Genomic DNA, 27,904 nt, shown 5'->3' with positions numbered 1-27,904 from the left:
TGTGTATGTGTGTTTTTGGATTTTGAATTTAACTTTAACAACTGGAGTCATGTCACTATGATGTCTGCAATGTGGCAGTTTACAGTGATGTCTAGCACTAGCAGCATCATGTCAAAGACATGTAACATGATGTCCCAACCCAGTCACATTATCCTGACACAAGACCAACCAGTCCTAACAGTAATCTCTTAATGCTGATCACCGCATGAGGCAGCTGCTAGTAGCATTTTTATAAGTCTTCGGTATGACTCTGCCAGGTTCAAACCCAAAACTTCCTGCATCCGAGGCAGACAATCTGACCACCAGAGTAGTTCAAATACTAGATACATATTTCCTCAATATATTTTATGTCAAGGTGATCAAATACAGAGTAGATGCAAGGTTTAGGACCAAGTACCATTGAAGATATTGATGTATAAGTGAAAGCTGGGTTGATAGAGAAAAGATATGTGACAGTTTCTTCACAACTCCATCAGATAGAGAATAGGAATATATACATACAGAAGGGTCCAACTTTGCAGGCAAAGTGTCAAGCCCAACTTGATGCAACAGAAGTTTTGCCAAGAAGCAAATACACCTATATTTGAAAGATAATACCCTTTTAATCCAATTTATTGTAATATGAAAGTAGAACAAAAGACAATAATTTGAAACATACATTTTAGACATTTTGTGCATATTTGTGTGGGAAAAACAATTAACTGGACAATTAATGAAGATAATTAATGCAAATCTCCAGAAGGAGTTCCTTTTGCATTACTGAATACAAAATGTAACAGTTACTAACCCTAAACTTAACCTTTGTATGTATACACTGAGAACATGCTGAATCTTTTTCTATACATAAAATCAATTTAAAAAAATGGTTTGGTTTTGTGGGTTTAATGCCATTTTTCAACACATGATAGGCTCTATACATGGTGGCCAGAACATCTGGTGGAGAAAGAATGCTGGATAATCCCCAGCAAGAACCACATACCCATGTTGGCCAAGCCAAGACATGAACCCATGCAGACAGAGGTGAGATATCAGTGATCTGTAAAGGCAAGCAGCTTACACCACTCAGCCACCCAGGATCCCTCTTAAACTTGGATTGGGGATGTAAAAAGAACTTATTATATGCTCATTTTTTTCCCCCTAACTTTACATTGTCAGAATCGTTCAGTATTACCTGTTACTGAACTCGCATGACAATACACATACAGCATTCACGTGCATAAAGGAACTACTTTCTATTGTAAACAAATAATGGACTCAGACGCCAGCACTTTCTATTTGTACACAAATCATGTACACTCGCGTAAGAGGCTCTTTACATTGTGGTTGTTAAAATTTGTTTCTGAATGAACTAAAACAAATGTTTCATGGACTGCCACATACCAGCTGCTTTGGCACATTCCGTGCTGATACAATGTTATGGATTTAGGCTAGCTACATTATATAACAGATGCAAGATAAAGTCCTTACAAATAACTTACAAGTGACAAGTCATATACCCGGTACTCTCTTCTTTAGCTGGTGATAAGAATGGCAAAATAAAATATACTTAGTTTTACATCCTGAATTTCCTCAAAATGTATGTTCTAAATTTGCAAATCTGAATTACACGAGCCATGTCATAGGTTTTCAATCTGGATTACACATTTTGAAATTGTGCTGTAATTTCGAAGGTAAGTGCAATTGCATCCTCCTTACTGCACTCAAAATGAAGTAAGCATTAAATTCCATAGCGTCATTTTGATAATTGCAATTGAAAGACTTCATATTTTTCCCACATTATGATTTCAAACATTCAATAACAGAAACAGAAACACATTTGCAGATGTCAACATGCTTCTCCCTAGCTTATTAAATCTCATGTATTTCATGAGCTTGTTCCCGAGCTCTCCTTCCCACTAATGACAGCCAACCATTCAACTGTAAGGGACCTTTATGGACCCACAGACTGAGGCCAAACTATCAGGGTTCCTTGAATCCATAAAAGCCTGGGGGAGGTGGCACCATTCCCTTCCCCAGGAACAACTAGCGGGCTGCGGTACAGTCAGAAAAAAGTGGCACATGCACAATTGTGCGCACACCACTATAATTAAACTCAACAACAACAAATGTATTTCATGTGGAATCATCACATACAAATCCAGTCCATAATCACGAAATTTCCTAGAATCGAGAAAAATACCAAAATCTATTCATTCCAGATCAAATGGAAAAGTTGTTGCAATGCACATTCATTCACAATATGACTCCAAATTTCAATTTTAACAAGACACACCATTTTCTTTTGAAAGTTATGTCGAGTGCGTGACTAAGTTCAAATTTATCTGGGCGGAGTTATGTGCGCAGTAATAATGTTAATCAGTGTAATGATGAATATGCGCTTGTGTATTTAGTTTGGAATGCGGCATACATTCATTTATGTTGTTTCTTGTAGTGTATTGTGTTTATATAATTGAACCTTAGGTAGAATAAAAAAATGAGCATATAATAAAAAGGTTACTGCATTTGTACGGGAAAATATGAACTTGTTTTGTCGGAAGGATATACTGCACTCCCAAGGTCATGCAGCATTCCATCCCAAAACTCGTTCATATTTTCCCATATAAATGCAGTAACCTATAATTACAAAATGTCCCAAAATATAAGTCTCTATTAAAAATAAAGGTAATGAAAAAGATGGAATGAATACAGTTGACACCAAAACTCACCTGGTAATATTTATATCAAACAGTGTAAAGAATTCAGTCTGGATGCATCCTATAAGCACCAATTAGTGCAGTAAACTGTTTCCTACTGCAGATGTTGAAGATGGGCAGTAACTTTGTGAAACACCAACAGTGACAGCCAACCATCAAACTTTGTCAAATACTGACAGTGACAGCCAACCATCAAATTTTGTCAAACACTGACAGTGACAGCCAACCATCAGAATTTGACAAACACCAACAGTGACAGCAAACCATGGCAATCATTTCATAATTCTGTCCATAATATAATGCTTTTGCCATAGTTTATCAGCTATGGAATGGAAGATTGGTTGGGATTCTAAACTCTGACAAGGTAGGAAAAGTACTATCTGCAATGGCTGGCCCCTGGTGGGCAAACTGATCAAGCAATTCCACATATCTGAAAAGAAGAAACATACTGGATAAAATAAATCCTTAATAATAATAATAATCTTTCTTAACAGAACAATGCTGTTATCAAAAATGTTGGCTGAATAATAGATGTCCATTATTACAAAGTTTGATTATGATTAGAACAGATTCATAGGGATCAGAATATGAGGCCACACTACTGCAGAGCTAGTTCAGGGAACATAACAACAGTTGCTGCAATAATAATTTTTTAGTAACCAATAATAATAATAAATATTAACCATCCAAAACAGGAAGTTTTAAAATATATTTTAGGCAATACAAAGTGATTATTTTATCCCAATACAGCAATTTAATATGGTAGTTTTACTAATATTCTTAATAAAAATGTGCAAGCTATTTCATTCAACCTGTGGCAGCAATTTATACGAACTTAATTTTTATTTTTAAAAATCTGCAGCAAAGTACATGACAATGCTCTCCTCCTATGTTTTTAAAGACATTATTTTGATTATAAAGGTAAATTATGTTTGGTGTTTTTGCACATTACAAATATTTTAACAATAAAATTATCAAATTGTATTGTGCAGGGCATAAATCAGATAAATAACAGCATAGTCATATTACATCAAAAGAATAATGAATGACAGAGTATGGTATGTTTTAATCAGTCATGAGCAAATCCATGGTCGATTAAGCAATTCGACAAAAAGCTTATCAATATTTACATCCTTGGACTGCAGGAGTGAAGAAAGTATTAATTACAGAATTTGAAAACAAATTTAAAATTTGAAAACAACAAATACCTTAAATTAAAAATAAAGATATTCATACTATCAATTACATGTCAAATTTTCAATCAAAGACCTGCTGGGTCTATAATATAAATTGCATAGGATTCTGAATAATTACTATGATTCAGGGATTTGACACTATATTATATTGGATTCTGAATAATTACTATGATTCAGGGATTTGACACTATATTATATTGGATTCTGAATAATTACTATGATTCAGGGATTTGACACTATATTATATTGGATTCTGAACAAAACTATAATTCAAAGCTGGGAAAATATATTAATTGCAATGAATTCTGAATAATAACTGATTCACAGTTGTTACAACAGATTATAAATAATTACTATGATTAACATCTATCAAAACAGTAATTGCGATTGATTCTGAATAATAAGTGATTCACAATTGTGACAATATAGTAATTGCAATGGATTCTGAATAATTATCATCATTAACATCTGGGACAATATAGTAATTGCAATGGAGTCTGAATAATAATAATGATTCACAGCTGAGACAATACAGTAATTGCAATAGATTCTGAATATTACTATCATTCACAGTTGACAACACAATAACTGCAATGGATCGTGAATAATTACACCAATTCTGACATACTGTAAATTCACTTTAAGTTGTGGAGTACCAATTGAAACAAACTGCAAGTAGAGAAAGTCTATTAAATAATTATCCAACTCTGAACAAAACAAATTTTCTTCACTCAATCTTCAAATATCAGTACCGATGAAAAACATTTTTTGCAAAACTATGTAATTTGATATCCATGCAAAATCAATTCACAGTCGCTGCAAAAAGGTTATGGGATCACTAAAGGAGATGCCTTATGCAAGAGTACAATAAGTATGAGAACAAAACACATTGTAACAATTATATAGAAAGCAAAATATCCATGACAAAACCAAATCTGTATTTGGAGTAAATGTGACATAACTATCAAATATTTCATAGAGGTATTCTTTATGAAATACCAATTAAATCTCACATGGTCTTGCAAGTATTTGATATGGATATTATTTCTGAAGTGCACACTAGAATGGAACTTTTGGGGTGTTTTCTCTGTTGTAAGCTCATTTATATTCACAGAAGCACAAAATCAAACCATTATATATAAATGTCTAATAACACTTTTGATAAGATGTATGAATAAGTCTAATAACACTTTTGATACGATGTATGAATAAGTCTAATAACACTTTTGATACATTGTATGAATAAGTCTAATAACACTTTTGTAACAATGTATATGTCTAATAACACTTTTGATATGATGTACGAACAGGTCTAATAACACTTTTGATAGGATGTGTGAATATGTCTAATAACACTTTTGATACGACGGATGTATATGTCGAATACTTTTGATAGGATGTATGAATAAGTCTAATAACACTTTTAATAAGATGTATGAACATGTCTAATAACACTTTTGATATGACGTATGAATTTGTCTAATAAAACTTTTGATACGACATGAATACGTCTAATAACACTTTTGATACGACATACAAATGTCTAATAACACTTTTGATACGTCATACAAATGTCTAATAATACTTTTGATATGATGTATGAATATGTCTAACAACGCTTTTGATACGATTGATGTATATGTCTAATACTTTTGATAGGATGTATGAATATGTCTAATAATACTTTTGATACAACGTATGAATAAGTCTAATAACACTTTTGATATGACATGAATTTGTCGAATAAAACTTTTGATACAATGTATGAATATGTCTAATAACACTTTTGATAGGATGTATAAGTCTAATAAAACTTTTGATATGATGTATGAATAAGTCTAATATAACTTTTGATACATTGTATGAATAAGTCTAAGAAAACTATTGATATGATGTATGAATAAGTCTAAAAAAACTTTTGATAGGATGTATGAATAAGTCTAAAAAAACTTTTGATATGATGTATGAATTAGTCTAATAACACTTTGATATGATGTATGAATAAGTCTAATATAACTTTTGATACATTGTATGAATAAGTCTAAGAAAACTATTGATATGATGTATGAATAAGTCTAAAAAAACTTTTGATATGATGTATGAATAAGTCTAATAAAACTATTGATATGATGTATGAATAAGTCTAATAACACTTTTGATATGATGTATGAATATGTCTAATATAACTTTTGATAGGATGTATGAATAAGTCTAATAAAACTATTGATATGATGTATGAATAAGTCTAATAAAACTTTTGATACGATGTGTGAATAAGTCTAATACTTTTGATATGATGGATAAATAAGTCTAATAAAACTTTTGATACGATGTCTGAATATGTCTAATAACACTTTTGATAGGATGTATAAGTCTAATAAAACTTTTGATATGATGTATGAATATGTCTAATATAACTTTTGATAGGATGTATGAATAAGTCTAATAAAACTATTGATATGATGTATGAATAAGTCTAATAAAAGTTTTGATACGATGTGTGAATAAGTCTAATAAAACTTTTGATATGATGTGTGAATAAGTCTAATAACACTTTTGATATGATGGATGAATAAGTCTAAAAAAACTTTTGATAGGATGTATGAATAAGTCTAAAAAAACTTTTGATATGATGTATGAATTAGTCTAATAACACTTTGATATGATGTATGAATAAGTCTAAAAAAACTTTTGATATGATGTATGAATAACTCTAATAAAACTATTGATATGATGTATGAATAAGTCTAATAAACCTTTTGATACAATGTATGAATAAGTCTAATAAAACTTTTGATATGATGTGTGAATAAGTCTAATACTTTTGATATGATGGATAAATAAGGCTAATAAAACTTTTGATACGATGTGTGAATAAGTCTAATAAAACTTTTGATACGATGTGTGAATAAGTCTAAGAACACTTTTGATATGATGGATGAATAAGTCTAATAAAACTATTGATATGATGTATGAATAAGTCTAATAAAACTTTTGATACGATGTGTGAATAAGTCTAATAAAACTTTATATACGATGTGTGAATAAGTCTAATACCACTTTTGATATGATGGATGAATAAGTCTAATAAAACTATTGATATGATGTATGAATAAGTCTAAAAAAACTATTGATATGATGTATGAATAAGTCTAATAAAACTTTTGATACGATGTGTGAATAAGTCTAATAACACTTTTGATATGATGTATGAATAAGTCTAATATAACTTTTGATACATTGTATGAATAAGTCTAAAAAAAACTTTTGATAGGATGTATGAATATGTCTAATATAACTTCTGATAGGATGTATGAATAAGTCTAATAAAACTATTGATATGATGTATGAATAAGTCTAATATAACTTTTGATATGATGCAAGAATAAATCTAATATAACTTTTGATACATTGTATGAATAAGTCTAATAAAACTATTGATATGATGTATGAATAAGTCTAATAAAAGTTTTGATACGATGTGTGAATAAGTCTAATAAAACTTTTGATACGATGTGTGAATAAGTCTAATAACACTTTTGATATGATGGATGAATAAGTCTAATAAAACTATTAATATGATGTATGAATAAGTCTAAAAAAACTTTTGATAGGATGTATGAATAAGTCTAAAAAAACTTTTGATATGATGTATGAATAAGTCTAATAAAACTATTGATATGATGTATGAATAAGTCTAATAACACTTTTGATATGATGTATGAACATGTCTAATAAAACTATTGATATGATGTATGAATAAATCTAATAAAACTTTTGATATGATGTGTGAATAAGTCTAATAAAACTGTTGATACGATGTGTGAATAAGTCTAATAAAACTTTTGATACGATGTGTGAATAAGTCTAATACTTTTGATATGATGGATAAATAAGTCTAATAAAACTTTTGATATGATGGATAAATAAGTCTAATAAAACTTTTGATACAATGTGTGAATATGTCTAATAACACTTTTGATAGGATGTATAAGTCTAATAAAACTTTTGATATGATGTATGAACATGTCTAATAAAACTATTGATATGATGTATGAATAAATCTAATAAAACTTTTGATATGATGTGTGAATAAGTCTAATAAAACTTTTGATATGATGTGTGAGTAAGTCTAATAACACTTTTGATATGATGGATGAATAAATCTAATAAAACTATTGATATGGCGTATGAATAAGTCTAAAAAAACTAATGATATGATGTATGAATAAGTCTAATAAAACTACTGATATGATGTATGAATAAGTCTAATAAAACTTTTGATATGATGTGTGAGTAAGTCTAAAAACACTTTTGATATGATGGATGAATATGTCTAATAACACTTTTGATACGATGTATGAATAAGTCTAATAAAACTTTTGATATGATGCATGAATAAGTCTAATAAAACTTTGATACGATGTATGAATAAGTCTAATAAAACTTTTGATACGATGTAAGAATAAGTCTAATAAAACTATTGATATGATGGATGAATATGTCTAATAACACTTTTGATATGATGTATGAATAAGTCTAATATAACTATTTATAGGATGTATGAATAAGTCTAATAAAACTTTGATACGATGTATGAATAAGTCTAATAAAACTTTTGATACAATGTGTGAATAAGTCTAATAAAACTTTTGATATGATGTATGAATAAGTCTAATAAAACTATTGATAGGATGTATGAATAAGTCTAATAAAACTATTGATATGATGTATGAATAAGTCTAATAAAACTTTTGATAGGATGTATGAATAAGTCTAATAAAACTTTTGATATGATGTATGAATAAGTCTAATAAAACTAATGATATGATGTATGAATAAGTCTAATAAAACTTTTGGGGCCCCGAGTGGCCGAGTGGTCTAAAGCGCTGTCCATCATGGATCACTGCCATCTCACCTCTGTCTGCGTGGGTTCGAGTCCAAGGCTCGGCAAATGTGGATATGTGAGAAAGCTTGCCGGTAGCTTCTCGTGGGTCGGTGGTTCTTTCCGGGGTTTTCCCGGTTCTTCCTCCACCATTAATACTGGCCGCCATGTATAGCCTATCTTGTGCTGAAAAATGGCGTTCAACCCTATAACAACAATAACAACTAATAAAACTTTTGATATGATGTGTGAATAAGTCTAATAAAACTTTTGATATGATGTATGAATAAGTCTAATAAAACTTTTGATATGATGGATGAATATGTCTAATAACACTTTTGATACGATGTGTGAATAAGTCTAAAAACACTTTTGATACTATGTATGAATAAGTTTAATAACACTTTTGATATGATGTATAAATAAGTCTAATGACACTTTTGATATGATGGATGAATATGTCTAATAACACTTTTGATACGATGTGTAAATAAGTCTAAAAACACTTTTGATACTATGTATGAATAAGTTTAATAACACTTTTGATATGATGTATGAATAAGTCTAATGACACTTTTGATATGATGTATGAAAAAGTCTAATAACACTTTGATGTGATGTATGAATAAGTCTAATAACACTTTTGATACGATATATGAATAAGTCTAATAAAACTTTTGATATGATGTGTGAATAAGTCTAATAAAACTTTTGATACGATGTGTGAATAAGTCTAATACTTTTGATATGATGGATAAATAAGTCTAATAAAACTTTTGATATGATGGATAAATAAGTCTAATAAAACTTTTGATACGATGTGTGAATATGTCTAATAACACTTTTGATAGGATGTATAAGTCTAATAAAACTTTTGATATGATGTATGAATATGTCTAATATAACTTTTGATAGGATGTATGAATAAGTCTAATAAAACTATTGATATGATGTATGAATAAGTCTAATAAAACTTTTGATAGGATGTGTGAATAAGTCTAATAAAACTTTTGATATGATGTATGAATAAGTCTAATAAAACTAATGATATGATGTATGAATAAGTCTAATAAAACTTTTGGGGCCCCGAGTGGCCGAGTGGTCTAAAGCGCTGTCCATCATGGATCACTGCCATCTCACCTCTGTCTGCGTGGGTTCGAGTCCAAGGCTCGGCAAATGTGGATATGTGAGAAAGCTTGCCGGTAGCTTCTCGTGGGTCGGTGGTTCTTTCCGGGGTTTTCCCGGTTCTTCCTCCACCATTAATACTGGCCGCCATGGATAGCCTATCTTGTGCTGAAAAATGGCGTTCAACCCTATAACAACAATAACAACAATAACAACTAATAAAACTTTTGATATGATGTGTGAATAAGTCTAATAAAACTTTTGATATGATGTATGAATAAGTCTAATAAAACTTTTGATATGATGTATGAATAAGTCTAATAACACTTTTGATATGATGGATGAATATGTCTAATAACACTTTTGATACGATGTGTGAATAAGTCTAAAAACACTTTTGATACTATGTATGAATAAGTTTAATAACACTTTTGATATGATGTATAAATAAGTCTAATGACACTTTTGATATGATGGATGAATATGTCTAATAACACTTTTGATACGATGTGTAAATAAGTCTAAAAACACTTTTGATACTATGTATGAATAAGTTTAATAACACTTTTGATATGATGTATGAATAAGTCTAATGACACTTTTGATATGATGGATGAATATGTCTAATAACACTTTTGATACGATGTGTAAATAAGTCTAAAAACACTTTTGATACTATGTATGAATAAGTTTAATAACACTTTTGATATGATGTATGAATAAGTCTAATGACACTTTTGATATGATGTATGAAAAAGTCTAATAACACTTTGATATGATGTATGAATAAGTCTAATAATACTTTTGATGTGATGTATGAATAAGTCTAATAATACTTTTGATATGATGTATGAATAAGTCTAATAACACTTTGATATGATGTATGAATAAGTCTAATAATACTTTTGATATGATGTATGAATAAGTCTAATAATACTATTGATATGATGTATGAATAAGTCTAATAACACTTTGATATGATGTATGAATAAGTCTAATAATACTTTTGATATGATGTATGAATAAGTCTAATAATACTTTTGATATGATGTATGAATAAGTCTAATAACACTTTTGATACGATATATGAATAAGTCTAATAAAACTATTGATATGATGTATGAATAAGTCTAATGACACTTTTGATATGATGTATGAAAAAGTCTAATAACACTTTGATATGATGTATGAATAAGTCTAATAATACTTTTGATGTGATGTATGAATAAGTCTAATAATACTTTTGATATGATGTATGAATAAGTCTAATAACACTTTGATATGATGTATGAATAAGTCTAATAATACTTTTGATATGATGTATGAATAAGTCTAATAATACTATTGATATGATGTATGAATAAGTCTAATAACACTTTTGATACGATATATGAATAAGTCTAATAAAACTATTGATATGATGTATGAATAAGTCTAATGACACTTTTGATATGATGTATGAAAAAGTCTAATAACACTTTGATATGATGTATGAATAAGTCTAATAATACTTTTGATGTGATGTATGAATAAGTCTAATAATACTTTTGATATGATGTATGAATAAGTCTAATAACACTTTGATGTGATGTATGAATAAGTCTAATAATACTTTTGATATGATGTATGAATAAGTCTAATAACACTTTTGATACGATATATGAATAAGTCTAATAACACTTTTGATATGATATATGAATAAGTCTAATAAAACTATTGATATGATGTATGAATAAGTCTAATGACACTTTTGATATGATGTATGAAAAAGTCTAATAACACTTTGATATGATGTATGAATAAGTCTAATAATACTTTTGATGTGATGTATGAATAAGTCTAATAATACTTTTGATATGATGTATGAATAAGTCTAATAACACTTTGATATGATGTATGAATAAGTCTAATAATACTTTTGATATGATGTATGAATAAGTCTAATAATACTTTTGATATGATGTATGAATAAGTCTAATAACACTTTTGATACGATATATGAATAAGTCTAATAAAACTATTGATATGATGTATGAATAAGTCTAATGACACTTTTGATATGATGTATGAAAAAGTCTAATAACACTTTGATATGATGTATGAATAAGTCTAATAATACTTTTGATGTGATGTATGAATAAGTCTAATAATACTTTTGATATGATGTATGAATAAGTCTAATAACACTTTGATGTGATGTATGAATAAGTCTAATAATACTTTTGATATGATGTATGAATAAGTCTAATAACACTTTTGATACGATGTATGAATAAGTCTAATAACACTTTTGATAAAATGTATGAACAAGTCTAGTAACACTTTTGATACAATGAATGAATATGTATTGGCATGATGGCTTCAATATATCTCTATGCCATATCAAGCTCTTTCAAGCCAGCCTGGAACAAAACAAAGCTTTGTGTGCAAGACATATAGTGCAGCAAAAATAGATAAAACAATAGACTGATCAGTCCCTCATACGGCATGACAGATTACAAAGATCTTTCAATACTAACAAACTGTCTATTCCAAATATGTTTAAAATATGCAAAAGAGTTCACAACAATCACATTTTTCAGTATATTTGCAACAATAGGTCAATAAACTTCAAATACTGACTATATACACTAGTATATCAGAGATAAAAGTCCATAACTTAGGTCCTCAGTGTAAAATATGTATCTAGTAACAAGTACCCTGCTATGACAGACCTTGGGTTAAACTGTTCCAGCCTTCCCCTTAAAATGCTCGGTCCCAGAAGCTTGCTCAATTCTGTGATACAATTGCTTGCTGCTGCTGATGTTAACGCATTATCACCTACCTGTAAAACAAAAACAAAATAAACAATGACAATGACAGTATGGCTCGAGAGCAAAACATGACTGCTATAAATTCATTCTTATTCATGGGGTACAAATGTGTAGACATTTTTTGTTGGAGAACTTGACATATATATTCATTTTTATGTCCCCTGCCCCCTCTCCGTTTTTTAATGTATGTTTGTACATTGAATAGTGTACTAAATATATGTATCAGAAAAATTCATAGTGAACTAATATTACCCCAAATTTGCTTTAGCTTATTAAAGTTGACTTATAGAGACCAAAATCATGGTAAGCTCTTCGTATGTTTTGTTAATAATGTGCAAAATCGGCTTTCAAATGCTGCTCACCTCTCTTGGAAAAGCTGGTTGTGATTAAAAAACAAAACAAAACTAAAGTGCCACTTCTTTTTTTCCAGTGGTATGTGCAACGTTACTTTTTCACTTTGCTGTATATTGGTAGATTTGATCAGTAAAGCATGCACAGAAATTCACAAAGAATCTTATTAACAAATTTTGATATTAACAGTGTGTTTTCATTATTCACGACACAAAAGTTGTATAAAATTCGCTTTTTTTCTTTTAAACAAAATGGTTGTATGTTACAAATTAATGGTGAATATTACAAATATAATTATATTTATGATTCTTTAATCACATGTTTGACAAGTGTCATGTATGACAATGCAGTGACCAAATGGAATGTTGCAAAACATATTTGGGCCAAATCCACTTTGGGGGAAACTTTTGGATTAAAAATGACCAAAACAAAGAGAGAAAAAAAATTCATGTTTCGGGTATTTACCAGCGAAAGAGAATGTGTCAAGTATACGTAGTCCTTTTAAAGACTGTGAATCATCCTACAATTTTCAGGAGCACACTTATTTTCTGCGTGATCTTTATGTGATGTATGAAGTCCACTAAATGTTTTCTCAATGTTTAGTGTTTTATATGTACTGGCTCTCACTGATACATACATTGACATTCTACTCAAAGTTTTCCACTGGGTCAACACTTTATATATTTGGTCCAGGTCTGTTACTTATAAGACAGCTAACTCCAGGTTTAGTGTTCGAGGAATTGAAATAGCTAATTCTTGTTCACATATATAAGCAAAAATAAACAACATAAAAAATAGAGAGAGGGAAAGTCTGAAGAAATTTATGAATAAAACCTTTTATGGGCAGAATTTATAAATAAAAACTTCATTTATTGAATTCACTGATTAAGAAAATATGCCACTTGCCTGAAATAATATTAATAATAATAATAATAATTTTTGGTTCAAGAACCATGTTTGAAAAGTGAACCGGCACCAAATGAAGTATGGTCTTTTCCCATATTTTTTAAAAATAATCTAAGCAGAAATATGGACTCCAAAGTAGATTACAGGCAACAGTCAACAGTCAAGTAGATTACAGGCAACAGTCAACAGTCAAGTAGATTACAGGCAACAGTCAACAGTCAAGTAGATTATAGGCAACAGTCAATGGATGGATGTATGCTGCGCATTTCATCATGCAAGACAGATGGCAGAAGATGGATGATAGATGCATGGCCATACCATAAAACTTAGGGAGGCTGCTAGCTGAAAATTCTGGGTATACTACTTTGATGTTTACCTACACACAGTGAAAGTTTACACTAAAGAATATCTGGTATACAGGTAGCTTCTAAGCAGTAACAAGGTTAGGTAATCATAATAGTATGTTTTTAGAGTTACTTCCCATATATACAAAATTTAGTGTCTGTATTGTATTTGGATTGAAAAGACAAAGTTTGGAGGTAGTGAACAAAAAAAATTCCTTAATGTTAATATGATCAGTTAATATATATGATGGAGAAAATGACCTGAACAAAAACCCTAATTGCTGCTATCTGTCAAACAGATGGATGGACATCATCAATCCATATGTTGGAACTCTTCACAATCAGGACAAAAATTGTAATTTAACTTCAAACTTTTCACTATTTTAATTAAAAGTCTCTTAGAGGGACTGATGCTTTGCTATTTGAAAATAAATTCCAGGAATTCCAGATAGACCATATCTTTCTTTTAACTGCAGAGTGTTATCCATCTCTGCTATTCTTGAGTGATTTAAAATAACCACTGTGGCAGCCAAAATGGATCAAAATCAGCACCATTTTAATTAAGGACAAACTAGACTTTTGGTGGAAACCTCATTTTAATAGGGCCTTTCATTCAACAAAATTAGTTAAAAAGATTTTCAATTTGTTCCTTGTGACAGCTATAATCTGAGGTCACATTAGGACCATTTTCATTCAGGACCAACTAGATATAATTAGTCTTCTGTTGAACCCCATATCATTATGACTTTCCATTTCAAAGAAGCAACAAGAAGAATTTTTAAATGACTGCCATGGATATTAAATCAGCATCATTTCATTTAGCATAAGTATTCTGGGGAAAACCTATACTGGATATCCGATTGGCAAAAATTTTAATGAAGTTAAACTATGCACCATAAGTCTTGTGGTGAAAACCCCATTCTGATACTACTTTCCTTTCAGGAAGAGTAACAATAACTAGATTTTCAAGATGGCCACTGTGGCAGCCATATTCAATGTCTGACCTGAATCATTTTCATTTAGGACTGCAAACATCATAACAAATCTTCTACTGAAAACCCTATGTTGATAAGAAATACATTCACGAAGAGAAGCTACCAGAAGCTCTTCAAGATGACAGCCATGGCTGCTAAATCAGGCTGAGATCAGCACCAGTGTCATTTAAAACAATATAAGCATCACAAGATGTTTATTAGTGAAGCCTCTCCATACTGATATGACCAATCATTCAGAAGAAGTAGTGAAAATAATATTTTGAACATGGCCATTATGGTGGCCATATTGGATGTTCAACTAAAACCATTTTCATTTTGAACCAACCAAATAGGATAAGAAGTTTTCTGCTGAAAACATAATTTCAATATCACTTTCTGTTCAGGAGGAGTAGCAAGAACAAGATTTTCAAGACTGCTGGCATACTGGATGTTTAGGTGGCACTAGTTTTGACCAAGAAGACATCATAACACGTCTTTCAGTGAAAACCCCATGCTGATATTAGATGACTGAGTAGTACCGGGGGTTTTATTGGGGGGGGGGGGGGGGACCAACAAACCCTGGGAGAATGTGTGTATGAAGTTTCATGGCAAGTAGTTTAGGAGAAGTAGCAGTAACATACTGACACTGGATTATAGATATGACAGACAACAGACCATCCAATAGGCTCTTCTGGTCTATTTTGTTTAATAAAGTAACATACTGACACTGGATTATAGACAAATGTATGACAGACAACAGACCATCCAATAGGCTCTTCTGGTCTATTTTGTTTAATAAAGTAACATACTGACAATGGATTATAGATATGACAGACAACAGACCATCCAATAGGCTCTTCTGGTCTATTTTGTTTAATAAAGTAACATACTGACACTGGATTATAGATATGACAGACAACAGACCATCCAATAGGCTCTTCTGGTCTATTTTGTTTAATAAAGTAACATACTGACACTGGATTATAGATATGACAGACAACAGACCATCCAATAGGCTCTTCTGGTCTATTTTGTTTAATAAAGTAACAAACAAAAATACTGAAGAGATAGAGCGAAACCTGTTAACAAAAATACTGAAGAGATACAGTGAAACTTGTTAACAAAAATAATACTGGCAAGCTAAAAAGGTGCCCTTTATATATGGGTGTTCTTTACAAATTTAACTGACTTGGAAGCTTTATATGTATACCTGTACTATAATGTATACGTAACAGAACTGGGGGTCCATTACTGCCATCATATACCAAACTGACATATGATGTCAAAGGTAAAATCTTGGTGAATGTGTATAATTTATATGCAAAATGGTGGGAAGTGTAATAAAGGAATAGATTAGTAACAGCAGCCATGTTCAGAGAAATATATGTTACCCCAAATTTTTATATTCAAAATTGTTCAATAACTGCATGTATAAAAAATAAAGATCTTCAACTGAAACTTTGTTGTTTTTTTTAAACCCATACTCATTGTGCATTAGGCAGCTTCATACCGTACGACTCATTAAAATATAGTTCATCTTCTTTTCGTAGATACCTGAATCAATACTAAACCGCTGTAATGTATCAATCATATCAGCTGGTAGTTTATATGTGGGTACACATGTACTTGTGATTAATTAATGTTACTAAGAGCACATAGATCTTATCTTTGGAGTTATGCAAATGAACAAAAATGAACATGGATTTCTGTCCAACAATTGAATAAAAAATGCATGCAGGATATTTAAAAACTTTGCTGGTCTTTTTGAAATAAAAATCCAGTTTGAGATATGCTTACCTTATATTCAATTGTTTATGTTATTTGGTCTTTATTAGACTACATACAGGATTAATTAATGCATGGTCAGAAAAATAAGTGTGATCCATTCCATTAATGTTATGGTTGCACTAACTTGGCACACTTAATTTGTGCCAACAGTAACTCGAGTGTCTTATAGGTTTATTGAAAAAGTAACTGACCAGATAGAATAATGGCCAGTAACAACAAAAACAAAAAACAGACTGTAGGAAAAAATTTCAGCACAATCAAACCTACATAAAATAGTTTTAAAAATAATTATTTAATCTTACAAAAGTGTCACAGAAGACACTGGTTTAAAATCTTTCAAAATTTGTCTTTTGTACAACCACATTTAATACAGAACTGTTATGATCATGAGTGATATAAAATGAGTTCTTTTTAAGTTGTAGACAACATATTATTGACATCTAATGCAAGAAACACCTGTAAAAAAATGCAATGTCTTTATTGCAACAGTGTTCCATACATGTTTATAGCAAAGAAGCAAACAGGCCAAATGTATCTTCACTGTTAAATCTCACAAGTATGTTGTTTGTCTAATACTAACATATCAAGGCATCTCCACTTAAAGTTTCCATATGTAAAAACATTAATGTACATCATTATCATTGTTGACCATCATGTGTTCAATTTAAAACTAGATGAAAAACTGGATATAATGTGTCTTTTCTCTGTTGTCTCAGCTTAAAAGAATTGTTGCTTTCTTTCTGAGAGTATAAGAGCACCATTATATATGCACCTGCAAGGATCAGTGTTAAATCTAGATCAGAAAGCATTGAAGCCTTCTGAGATTTGGAAAATTTCACAGAAGTTAAAGATAACAATACAGAAACAAGTCTGGCAAGTATTTCCATTTATCTAAATTTGGAAAATTTCACAGAAGTTAAAGATAACAATACAGAAACAAGTCTGGCAAATATTTCCATTTATCTAAAGTTGGAAAATTTCACAGAAGTTAAAGATAACAACACAGAAAAAAGTCTGGCAAATATTTCCATTTATCTAAATTTGGAAAATTTCACAGAAGTTAAAGATAACAATACAGAAACAAGTCTGGCAAATATTTCCATTTATCTAAATTTCTACTGAAATATGTCTACAATTTTCCTTATTCACTTACCAAACTGTCAAAAATGGCATCAAAGAACAACTCCAACTGAGGATTAAAAAATCTTTTCCCAAGAGCCTTGCCAATGTGTGGCAACTGAAAAAAATGTAACGTGAAGTTTAATGCTTGCAGTTAATACTTTTATTTAAAAATCAGAAATGTGTTTATGTAACATATATACCCTACCAGGGTACCTGTTTGACTCAATCAGGTGACACCTATTCACAGCCGAAGATTCCCATAAAATCAATGATTACACTGACTACTGCAAACGACAACATTTGAGTATCATTAAAGTTTAGAAATTATTTAACTTCAGCACATTAATAACAAAACAATGTAGCAAATTAGAGTTGGGTTACACATTATTGGTAACAGTTTTACCTTAAATAAAGTTAAGTGATATATGCTTGCATGCTATGTTTTGTCAACACAGATGAAATGAAGTTGGTTATTTTATTACAACACAATGTATTATCAACATGAATTCCTGTCATCAATGCCACATTAAAACTAAAAACAAAATATTAATCCTAAAATGTATAAAAGTTTGCATATTGGACCTACTTAAATGTCCTTAACATCTGAACTAGGGACTTCACTATTACACGTTCAAGTGAGGATCTGGATTTGTGAAGTTTGCATATCAGACCTACTTGCCTTCACTAACTGATGTTATTAATATCTCTCTCTCATATGGGGAATTCCCATCATTTTTCAAAACTGCCATTGTAAAGCCTCTGCTGAAGAAACCAACACTAGACCATAACAATTTAAAGAACTACCACCCAGTTTCTAATCTCTCATTCATTTCCAAAATCTTAGAAAAGGTTGTTCTATCCCAGCTTGTATCTCATCTAAATTCAAACAATGTTTTTAAGCAATGTACAATCTGCATATCGCCCTTGCCACAGTACTGAAACTACTCTTCTAAAGGTAGTTAATGACATTCTCTCTGCGTTGGATAGCGGAAAGATTACAGTCCTTACCCTCCTTGATTTGTCTGCAGCATTTGACACAATAGACCATGATATATTACTTCACCGTCTCCAGCATGTATTTGACATTCATGATACAGCCTTACTGTGGTTCAAGTCCTACTTGGTCAACATGACACAAATTGTATCTGCAAATGGAATACACTCCAGCCTAGTGACCTGTTCTCTTCATTCTGTACACTAAGTCGCTCTCAAGTGTCATAGATCATCATCCAGTGTCTCACCAATTGTACGCTGATGACACCCAAATATACAAATCTAGCCACCCAACTGAAGTTGATGCTACCATCCAAGGTGTAGAGAGGTGCATTTCTGATGTGAAATCATGGATGACTTGTAACAAGCTGCAGATGAATGATGATAAACCTGAGGCCATTCTGATCACAACACAAAGACTTTCTCATTCACATCCTTTACCTCAAACAATAAATATCAGCAACGCCAACATTAAATTCACACAATCAGTACGAAACCTAGGTGTTACTCTGGACAGTACTCTCACAATGCACCAACATGTCATGAACACATGCAAGGCTGCATATCTTGAGCTGAGACGCATCAGCTCAATTCACAAATATGTTTCAGTTGATGCCACTAAAACACTTGTGTGTTCATTAGTACTTTCAAGACTGGACTATTGTAACTCAATTCCGTCTGGTTCATCTCAATATCTACTCCAGAAACTTTAAAAAGTTCAAAACACATCTGCTTGGATCATACTTAGAGTACCACGATCAGAGCACACCTCCCCGCTGCTCTGTACCCTACACTGGCTATCCATTTGATCCAGAATCAAACACAAAATTTGTTCTCTGTGCTACATTTCACTGTCAGACTCTAGTCCAACATACCTATCTGACCTCACCCATGTGTAGACACCAGCAAGATACTTACGCTCCTCTTCTGACAATCGTATACTCATTATTCCCACTATGAAAACAAAGTCATATGGACAGTGTTCTTTTGCATACCAGGGCCCAGCAACATGGAATGAATTGCCCACTGAACTTAGACACAAAGACACAGTGATCACATTCAAGAGGGCTCTCAAAACTCACTTATTTCGAGAGCAAGAACAAACTTAAAGACCTAATAATGTTTCCTACCTGAAATATTCTCAGCATGTTTTTATTTTTTAATGTTTTTATAATTTCATGTTGTTTGTTTTTGTAATAAAATTATTATGTTTCTTATCTTATAGGTGTTGTCTAATGTTGTAAAGCACTTAGAGCTTCTAAAGATTAGGCGCTATACAAAGTCCTCATTATTATTATTATTATTACTTAAATATCCTTAACATCTGAACTAGGGACTTCACCATCAAATGTTAAGGTGAAGAACTGGATTTGTGAAGTTTGCATACTAGCCCTACTTAAATGTCCTTAACATCTGAACTAGGGATTTCACTATTACATGTTAAGGTGAGGAACTGGATTTGTGAAGTTTGCATACTAGCCCTACTTAAATGTCCTTAACATCTGAACTAGGGATTTCACTATTACATGTTAAGGTGAGGAACTGGATTTGTGAAGTTTGCATACTAGCCCTACTTAAATGTCCTTAACATCTGAACTAGGGATTTCACCATTACATGTTAAGGTGAGAAACTGGATTTGTGAAGTTTGCATACTAGCCCTACTTAAATGTCCTTAACATCTGAACTAGGGATTTCACTATTACATGTTAAGGTGAGGAACTGGATTTGTGAAGTCTGCATATTGGACCTACTTAAATGTCCTGAACATCTGAACTAGGGATTTCACTATTACATGTTAAGGTGAGGATCTGGATTTGTGAAGTCTGCATACTGGACCTACTTAAATGTCCTTAACATCTGAACTAGGGATTTCACTATTACATGTTAAGGTGAGGATCTGGATTTGTGAAGTTTGCATACTGGAACTAATTAAATGTCCTTAACATCTGAACTAGGGACTTAACTCTTATATGTTAAGGTGAGGATCTGGGTCTGTGCAGTCTGCATTTTGGACCTATTAATGTCCTTAACATCTGAAATAGGGACCTGACTGTTGTATGCTAAGGTGTGAATCTGGCTTGTACAGCCTGCATTCCAGACTTGACTTATAAGTACAAAAAAGCAAGAGTACTACAAAAGGCACAGGGTATGTGAATTTGTGATCTTTTCACTACTAATGACTTTAACATCGGAAATAAGAACTTAAATATTGTATGTTAAAGTACTGACCTGAATGAAGTTTCAGGAAAATATCAGTAGGAGTTAAAAGGTCTGGAAAAGAAAACAGGCCACTGAGTTACATTATCTTTTGTTGTAACCCTGACCTTAAGGCTATCTTTTTCTGTGACCCTGACCTTGAGACGGGGTATGATTGTAAATATTTGAGACACTGTCATGTCAAGATGTATAACAGGCTAAAGTTTCATTAAAATGTCTTCACTGATTCAAACATTATACCCTTACTTGCATAGAGGTTAAAGATTTATATCTTCCAGACTGGCAACTTTAGCAAAATCTTCTCAGTAATGCTGTAAAACTTTTTCCATAAATTACATCAATTTTCAATAAGGTGTGACAAAATTCATTTTCTGATATTGTCTACATGGAAGCATGCATTAAAAAAGTTTAGAAGTGAGATCTAAAACTGGTGCAGGAAAAAAAATTATGTTCAACTAAAAAATTTTATAAAGCATATGTAGACCTTAATTTCCTCCAGTACAGTTTCCGAAACTGCAGTTCAAACTGTAAGGAACTCAAAAACTTCTTGCTAGATCTCCCAAATTTACACAATTTTTGGGGCTTGCTTTTTTCTTCTGTCTTTTTCTTCAATTTCAGTTGGCGATGGCAGTCATCACCCCCACCATGATACTCAAATTAACATAATAACTAATGTCCAATAAAAGTGCCTTTTGCCTTTTCTACCTTTTTTCCCAACAATCTGAATATTCCTTTTTAAACTTCTATGCCTTTTGTTTCAAAATTTTAAAAGGCTTATTGTCCTTTACATCTAAAAGTGTTTTTTTGTTTGTTTGCTGGACACCATTTCAAGAAAAAGCTATAAGCAGCAGCTTGATCATGCAGGCATTTGACATGAAAAATAATGGCAGTTCAAGGCAACTAAGGTACTACTGTATAAGACTGGTTCTCTGAACTCCACTGAACCCAGTATGAAACCTGGATCTGGATCAAACACAAAGAAGCCAGTTTCCAGATTTGACTGCAAATATTGTACTTTTTTGTAATTGTTGCTATTATTCCATCAAGTCTGTAATTTAAGGGTCATTTCAGTAAGATTTATGGTTAAATCATAAGGGTTGGCAGGTTTGATTTTCTCTTAATAGAGAGGTGGATGGACAGATGGTTAGATGGACAATGTCATCTAATATAACATAATAAGCCCATTTCAAGATGGGTGTATATGAAAAAAGTGAAACACTTACTCGATTACACAAGGTTTCTTTAAGAATTACATGCTGTGTATAGTGGTCAAAGCTTGCAGCCTTAGATACAAGAGGAAGTAACTCTGATATTTTCTGAGCATATTTCTGCTGACTTGACATCTCTGCTATTAAATGAATGCACCTGCAATGAAAAATATGTAACATTAAAGAATTAAATAAAAACAAAAAAAAAACATAGCTGTGAAAACATATACTGATATAGTCATAAGATAAAAACTCTGAGATATTGAAAGTACCATCTGCACTTGCTTATAAGTCATAACTGCAAATTGTACAGACCCATATCTGCCATTGCATAATGCACCAGCAGGTCTGGATCTATGCAGTTTGTTAGGACTAATAAGTAAAACAAACACAGACCCTGATCTGTCAGCACATTATGTAATCGCAGATCAGGATTTGTGTTGTTTGCAACTCAACTTGACTTAAAGGTGGGTATATATGACTAATACAGTTGAACCCCGCTATAACGTGATAATTGGGATCCACAAAATTGGATCGCGTTAATATCAGGGTCACGTTAATGTGGGGTTTTAAAGAATTTTACTTTTTCAGAGAACAACTCACTGTATTCATGTCTAATGTATATGATGAATAGGGTATCAACACCGTTTACTATCGTGCCATCCAGTTCATCTATAATGCATGTAATTCCATTGAAAAATGGCACACAGACTTACAATATTCAATACTTTTTCCCAGATCATTGTGTCTGAATTCAACGTTTAATATATAGCATGAACAGAGTATCAACACCGTTTACTTGCCGTCTCATATCGTCAGGGCTTGAAATTAATCCATAAAATATGAAAATCCATTGTAAAAATTGCATACATATGTAACCTATTCAATAAAGTTTTCACACATCATTATGTGTCTGAATTCAATGGGAAAAATTAACAGCAAAATTAGGTTAAGAAAGACGAAGCATGTGTATGGTACATTACGTTCCAGGGTCTATCAACGGTGTCAGTACAAATTTCATACTGCTAAAGTTTTCTCATATGCGTTTCCATGTACATTTATTCTTTGCAAATTTCCAATAATTAACGCTTGTATGCCTATTCGTTTGAACTACTACAACAAGAATAATTACCAATCAACACATGTTTTCAGAATGCATATAACTTTTCCTTCAGATTTTGTGAATATAGAAAGAAACGTGTGAAAACAACTATACTAATCATTGCGCAAAGTGCAGAGAACGACTTGCGTTTGTGAACTAGCTTTCCCATAACGGTAAAATATTTTTAAAAAAAAAAAAGGAAATTAATAACGAGTTCATAAACAAACACCATACCCATGTAAAACCCGAGAACTAAGTGTGATTTGGATTTTTAACGTAGCTTTAACAATTTTCCAGTCATATCGCTACGATGTCTGCAATGTGGCAGTTTATAGAGATGTCTAGCACTCGGGCATCATGCTGCAGACATGTAGCATGATGTCCCACCCAGTCACATTATCCTGACACCAGGCCGACCAGTCCTAACACTAACCTCTTAATGCTGAGCGCCAAGCGAAGCAGCTGTTAGTACCATTTTTGTAAGTCTTTGGTATGACTTGGCCGGGGATCGAACCCTCGACCTCCCGCATCCGAGGCAGACGCTCTAACCACTAGGCCACCGGAGTGGTTCCGAGAACTAAGTGCAGTAGGCCTGCAATGATCACGAGTCACTTTTATAAAAAAAAAAATTAAAGCTGAATGCATGTACAATTTCATACCCTTGAAATTTCCAGCAAATAAAGCGGACATTATTTACTAGTCAACTGCGTCTAATAATACCGCCAAGCCCAGCAAACATGTTGGCGGCTTTTGTTTTTTGATGTCTATTAAATTGTGTACGCAGTTAAAGAAGAAACACATGTCGGCTATTGTTTGAGGAACGAATACAGAATTAAATGAAGACAATCACAAAGACGACTTACTGGCTTTACTCATGGATCAGTAACAAGCAACATTTCCGATTATGTTTACTTTGGCATAACACTTCAAGAACCTGGCAAAATTGTTAAATTTCAGAAGCCAAGCCACGATCATATTATATTCGAATTCATACTCGAACTCTTCCCAAAATGATAATAAACGTTTTACACACTATTTCTCGTACCGTAAAAAAAATTATTTTCCCGGGTACGAGAAAAATACATGTACATTATTTAAAATTTCAGGAACCATGCTACGATCACATTCTATATTGTATTATACTCGAATTCATACACGATCTCTTCCCCAAAATGACAATAATTTGTAAACATGATGGCGGCTTTCATTTTTTGATGTTTATTAAATTGTGAGAATCTTTTATCAACCACCGCATTGTCTGATGCTTGGTTGTGTATGCAGTTAAAGAAGAAATACATGTTGGCAATTGTCTGAGCAATGATTGTATACAGAATTAATTGAAGACAATCACAAGGACGACATACTGACTTTACTCATGGACCAATAATAAATAGCATTTCCAAAAATTTTTTTTTTTGGCATAACATGCCAAGAACCTGGTGATATTGTTAAATTTCAGAAGCTACGCCACGATCTTATTATATTAAAATTCATACACAAACTCTTCCCCAGAATGATAATAAACGTTTTACACACTATTTCTCGTACCTAAAAAAAAATAATTCCCAGTATGAGAAAAATACACATGTACTTAAAATTTCAGGAACCATGCCAAGATCATATTAAATTCGAATTCATACGCGATCTCTTCCCCATAATGATAATACATTTTTTTATACACGGTTTCATGTACTTTGGAGAAAAATGTTTCTTCATGTGCGAATGAATATAAGAAATTTTAGGAGCCACACCATGTCCGCGTTATATCCAAATTCACGTTATAGCGGGGTTGCACTGTATATTCATACTGATTAAGTCAAATTGTTGACAAAAACTGGAGTTATTCTAATTTACACAATTTATTTTAAATATTTTATTTACAGTGAACATTCTTTGTATTAGATATACCCCTAGCATAAATTTGCTTGTATTTGTACATTATGATCTGGTTAACTTTTTATTTCTTGCAACAAATAATAAATAATTCATTTTCAACAAATTATAAAAAGACCCAAGTTTTCAAACAACTCATAATACATTTTTGTTTATCATGAAACTTTCAATAGAGGATAATTCCATATGAATGATTGGGAGCCCTAATATACCACAGATCAGCCTTGCATGACCAGTCAATCATGACAGGAAACCCTAGTATAGAGTAGATCAGCTTTGCAGGACCAGTCAATCAGGACAGGGAGCCCTGGCATAGACATGACAGATAGTCCAGGTAAATAGCAGATCAACCTTGCATGACCAGTCAGTCATGACAAGGAGCCCTGGTATAGAGCAGATCAGCCCTGCATGGTCAGTCAGTGATGACAAGGAGCCCTGGTATAGAGCAGATCAGCCCTGCATAGTCAGTCAGTCATGACAGGAAGCTCTGGTATAGACATGACTGAAAACCCTGGTATTGAGCAGATCAGCTCCACATAACCAGTCTATCATGACTGGGTGCCCTGGTTTAGAGAAAATCAGTCTTGCATGACCAACCCACTTCTACTAACATGTTCAGATGGAAAAATTCTTGAACTAAGCCATATTTCCTTATATATGTTATATCTAGTCTGTTCTTTGCTTATTGCTAATAAAATGTAATGTTCACAATGTGTTTTCATATAATATCTTACCAAATGTACAAGGTATTACTAATATAAGTGAAACAGCCACATAACCAGTCTATCGTGACTGGGTGCCCTGGTTTAGAGAAAATCAGTCTTGCATGACCAACCCACTTCTACTAACATGTTCAGATGGAAAAATTCTTGAACTAAGCCATATTTCCTTATATATGTTATATCTAGTCTGTTCTTTGCTTATTGCTAATAAAATGTAATGTTCACAATGTGTTTTCATATAATATCTTACCAAATGTACAAGGTATTACTAATATAAGTGAAACAGCCACATAACCAGTCTATCGTGACTGGGTGCCCTGGTTTAGAGAAAATCAGTCTTGCATGACCAACCCACTTCTACTAACATGTTCAGATTGAAAAATTCATGAACTAAGCCATATTTCCTTATATATGTTATATCTAGTCTGTTCTTTGCTTATTGCTAATAAAATGTAATGTTCACAATGTGTTTTCATATAATATCTTACCAAATGTACAAGGTATTACTAATATAAGTGAAACAGCCATGCCCACAGGAACATTATTGTGCACAAACAGGAATCTTGTACAAAAAAAGGGCAACAAATGTTGATGAAATGTAAACATACCAATTTAACTTTTCACATTTATTTTACTACCCATGATTGAATCAAGTGTTTTCAAGCAAATTACTCAGTACTCACCGATTAATATTGATACTAAGCATTACTCTTGTACAAGTACTTTCATATACTAGTAACTAAGCGAACCACTCAGTACTTGATGATTCAATACCAAATATATCTCATGTAAAAAGTACTTCATTGGGTTAGCAAGAAAGCAAATGATTCAGTACTCACTGATTAACCCATTTTGTCCTGAATATGACTATAGTCGTAATACCTCATTCTATCCTGAATATGACTATAGTCATAATACCTCATTCTATCCTGATTACACTTATGGTTGTAGTATCCCATTTTATCTTGAATACAACTACGGTCGTACTCTACTGTGTGTAGTGTTTCTAGAAACATGTGTCATACTTTATAATATTTGTGTACTTCTTCACCAACACAGGAATTGGTTATAGCATGCATGCGCAGAGAAATGTTTTAAAAAAATGTGGTTTTGAAAATAAATTGTTGGCTTGAAAATATATCAATATAATGATGGATGACTCAGATGTAAACATGGATATTGATAGCAAAGGTAGCAACACTGAAGTTGATGATTTGGATGATTCTGATGATAATATTGACTTAAATGATGGGTCAGAATTGAATCAAGTTGATGAAAGAGATGATGCATGGCTTCATGCACTTTTCGACAGTGATTCAGAAAATGAAGCTGACTTGAAGACTTTCAAGAGGAATGGGTCTGGGATGATTTTTCACCTCGGTTGCAGCCTTGATTTAAATTGATAGATGGCATACACAGCTCTTAACTTTTCAAACACTGTTACATTTTAAAATAGCATACACAGGCCTGAACATTCATAACATTCAAACTCTTTTTGTTAATAGTCTGAGATAAGAACTGAATACAACAGGGAAGCTGCCAAGGAACATTTACATATTTTGTTCTCTGAT

The 27,904-nt window shown here is 32.0% G+C and overlaps 1 protein-coding gene across 2 annotated transcripts in view; it reads right to left on the bottom strand.

Annotated features, from left to right (window-relative positions):
* The window catches only part of LOC149805258 (uncharacterized), a 115,120-nt gene that overhangs the window by 20,027 nt on the left and 67,189 nt on the right, over positions 1–27,904 (bottom strand). Inside the window, exons 13-16 of one of the 2 annotated variants that reach the window (XR_016418413.1) lie at positions 22,632–22,773; positions 18,229–18,312; positions 12,614–12,723; positions 2,706–3,123 (exon numbers count right to left, since the gene is read on the bottom strand). Coding sequence is in view for 1 of the 2 variants with exons in the window: in XM_089948910.1 (XP_089805036.1) it covers positions 3,012–3,123; positions 12,614–12,723; positions 18,229–18,312; positions 22,632–22,773 (448 nt within the window). In the remaining variant the exon portion in view is untranslated. Of the gene's footprint in view, positions 3,124–12,613; positions 12,724–18,228; positions 18,313–22,631; positions 22,774–27,904 lie in introns of both variants that reach the window. The other variant, XM_089948910.1, reaches the window with a different exon arrangement.

The sequence above is a fragment of the Sinohyriopsis cumingii genome, chromosome 2 (genome assembly GCF_028554795.1).
Source record: "Sinohyriopsis cumingii isolate HCF-2022 chromosome 2, ASM2855479v2, whole genome shotgun sequence".
NCBI classification, from domain to species: Eukaryota; Metazoa; Mollusca; class Bivalvia; order Unionida; family Unionidae; genus Sinohyriopsis; species Sinohyriopsis cumingii.
The sequence above is the reverse complement of the archived record's forward strand: the minus strand, read 5'-3'. Positions and strand labels throughout refer to the sequence as shown.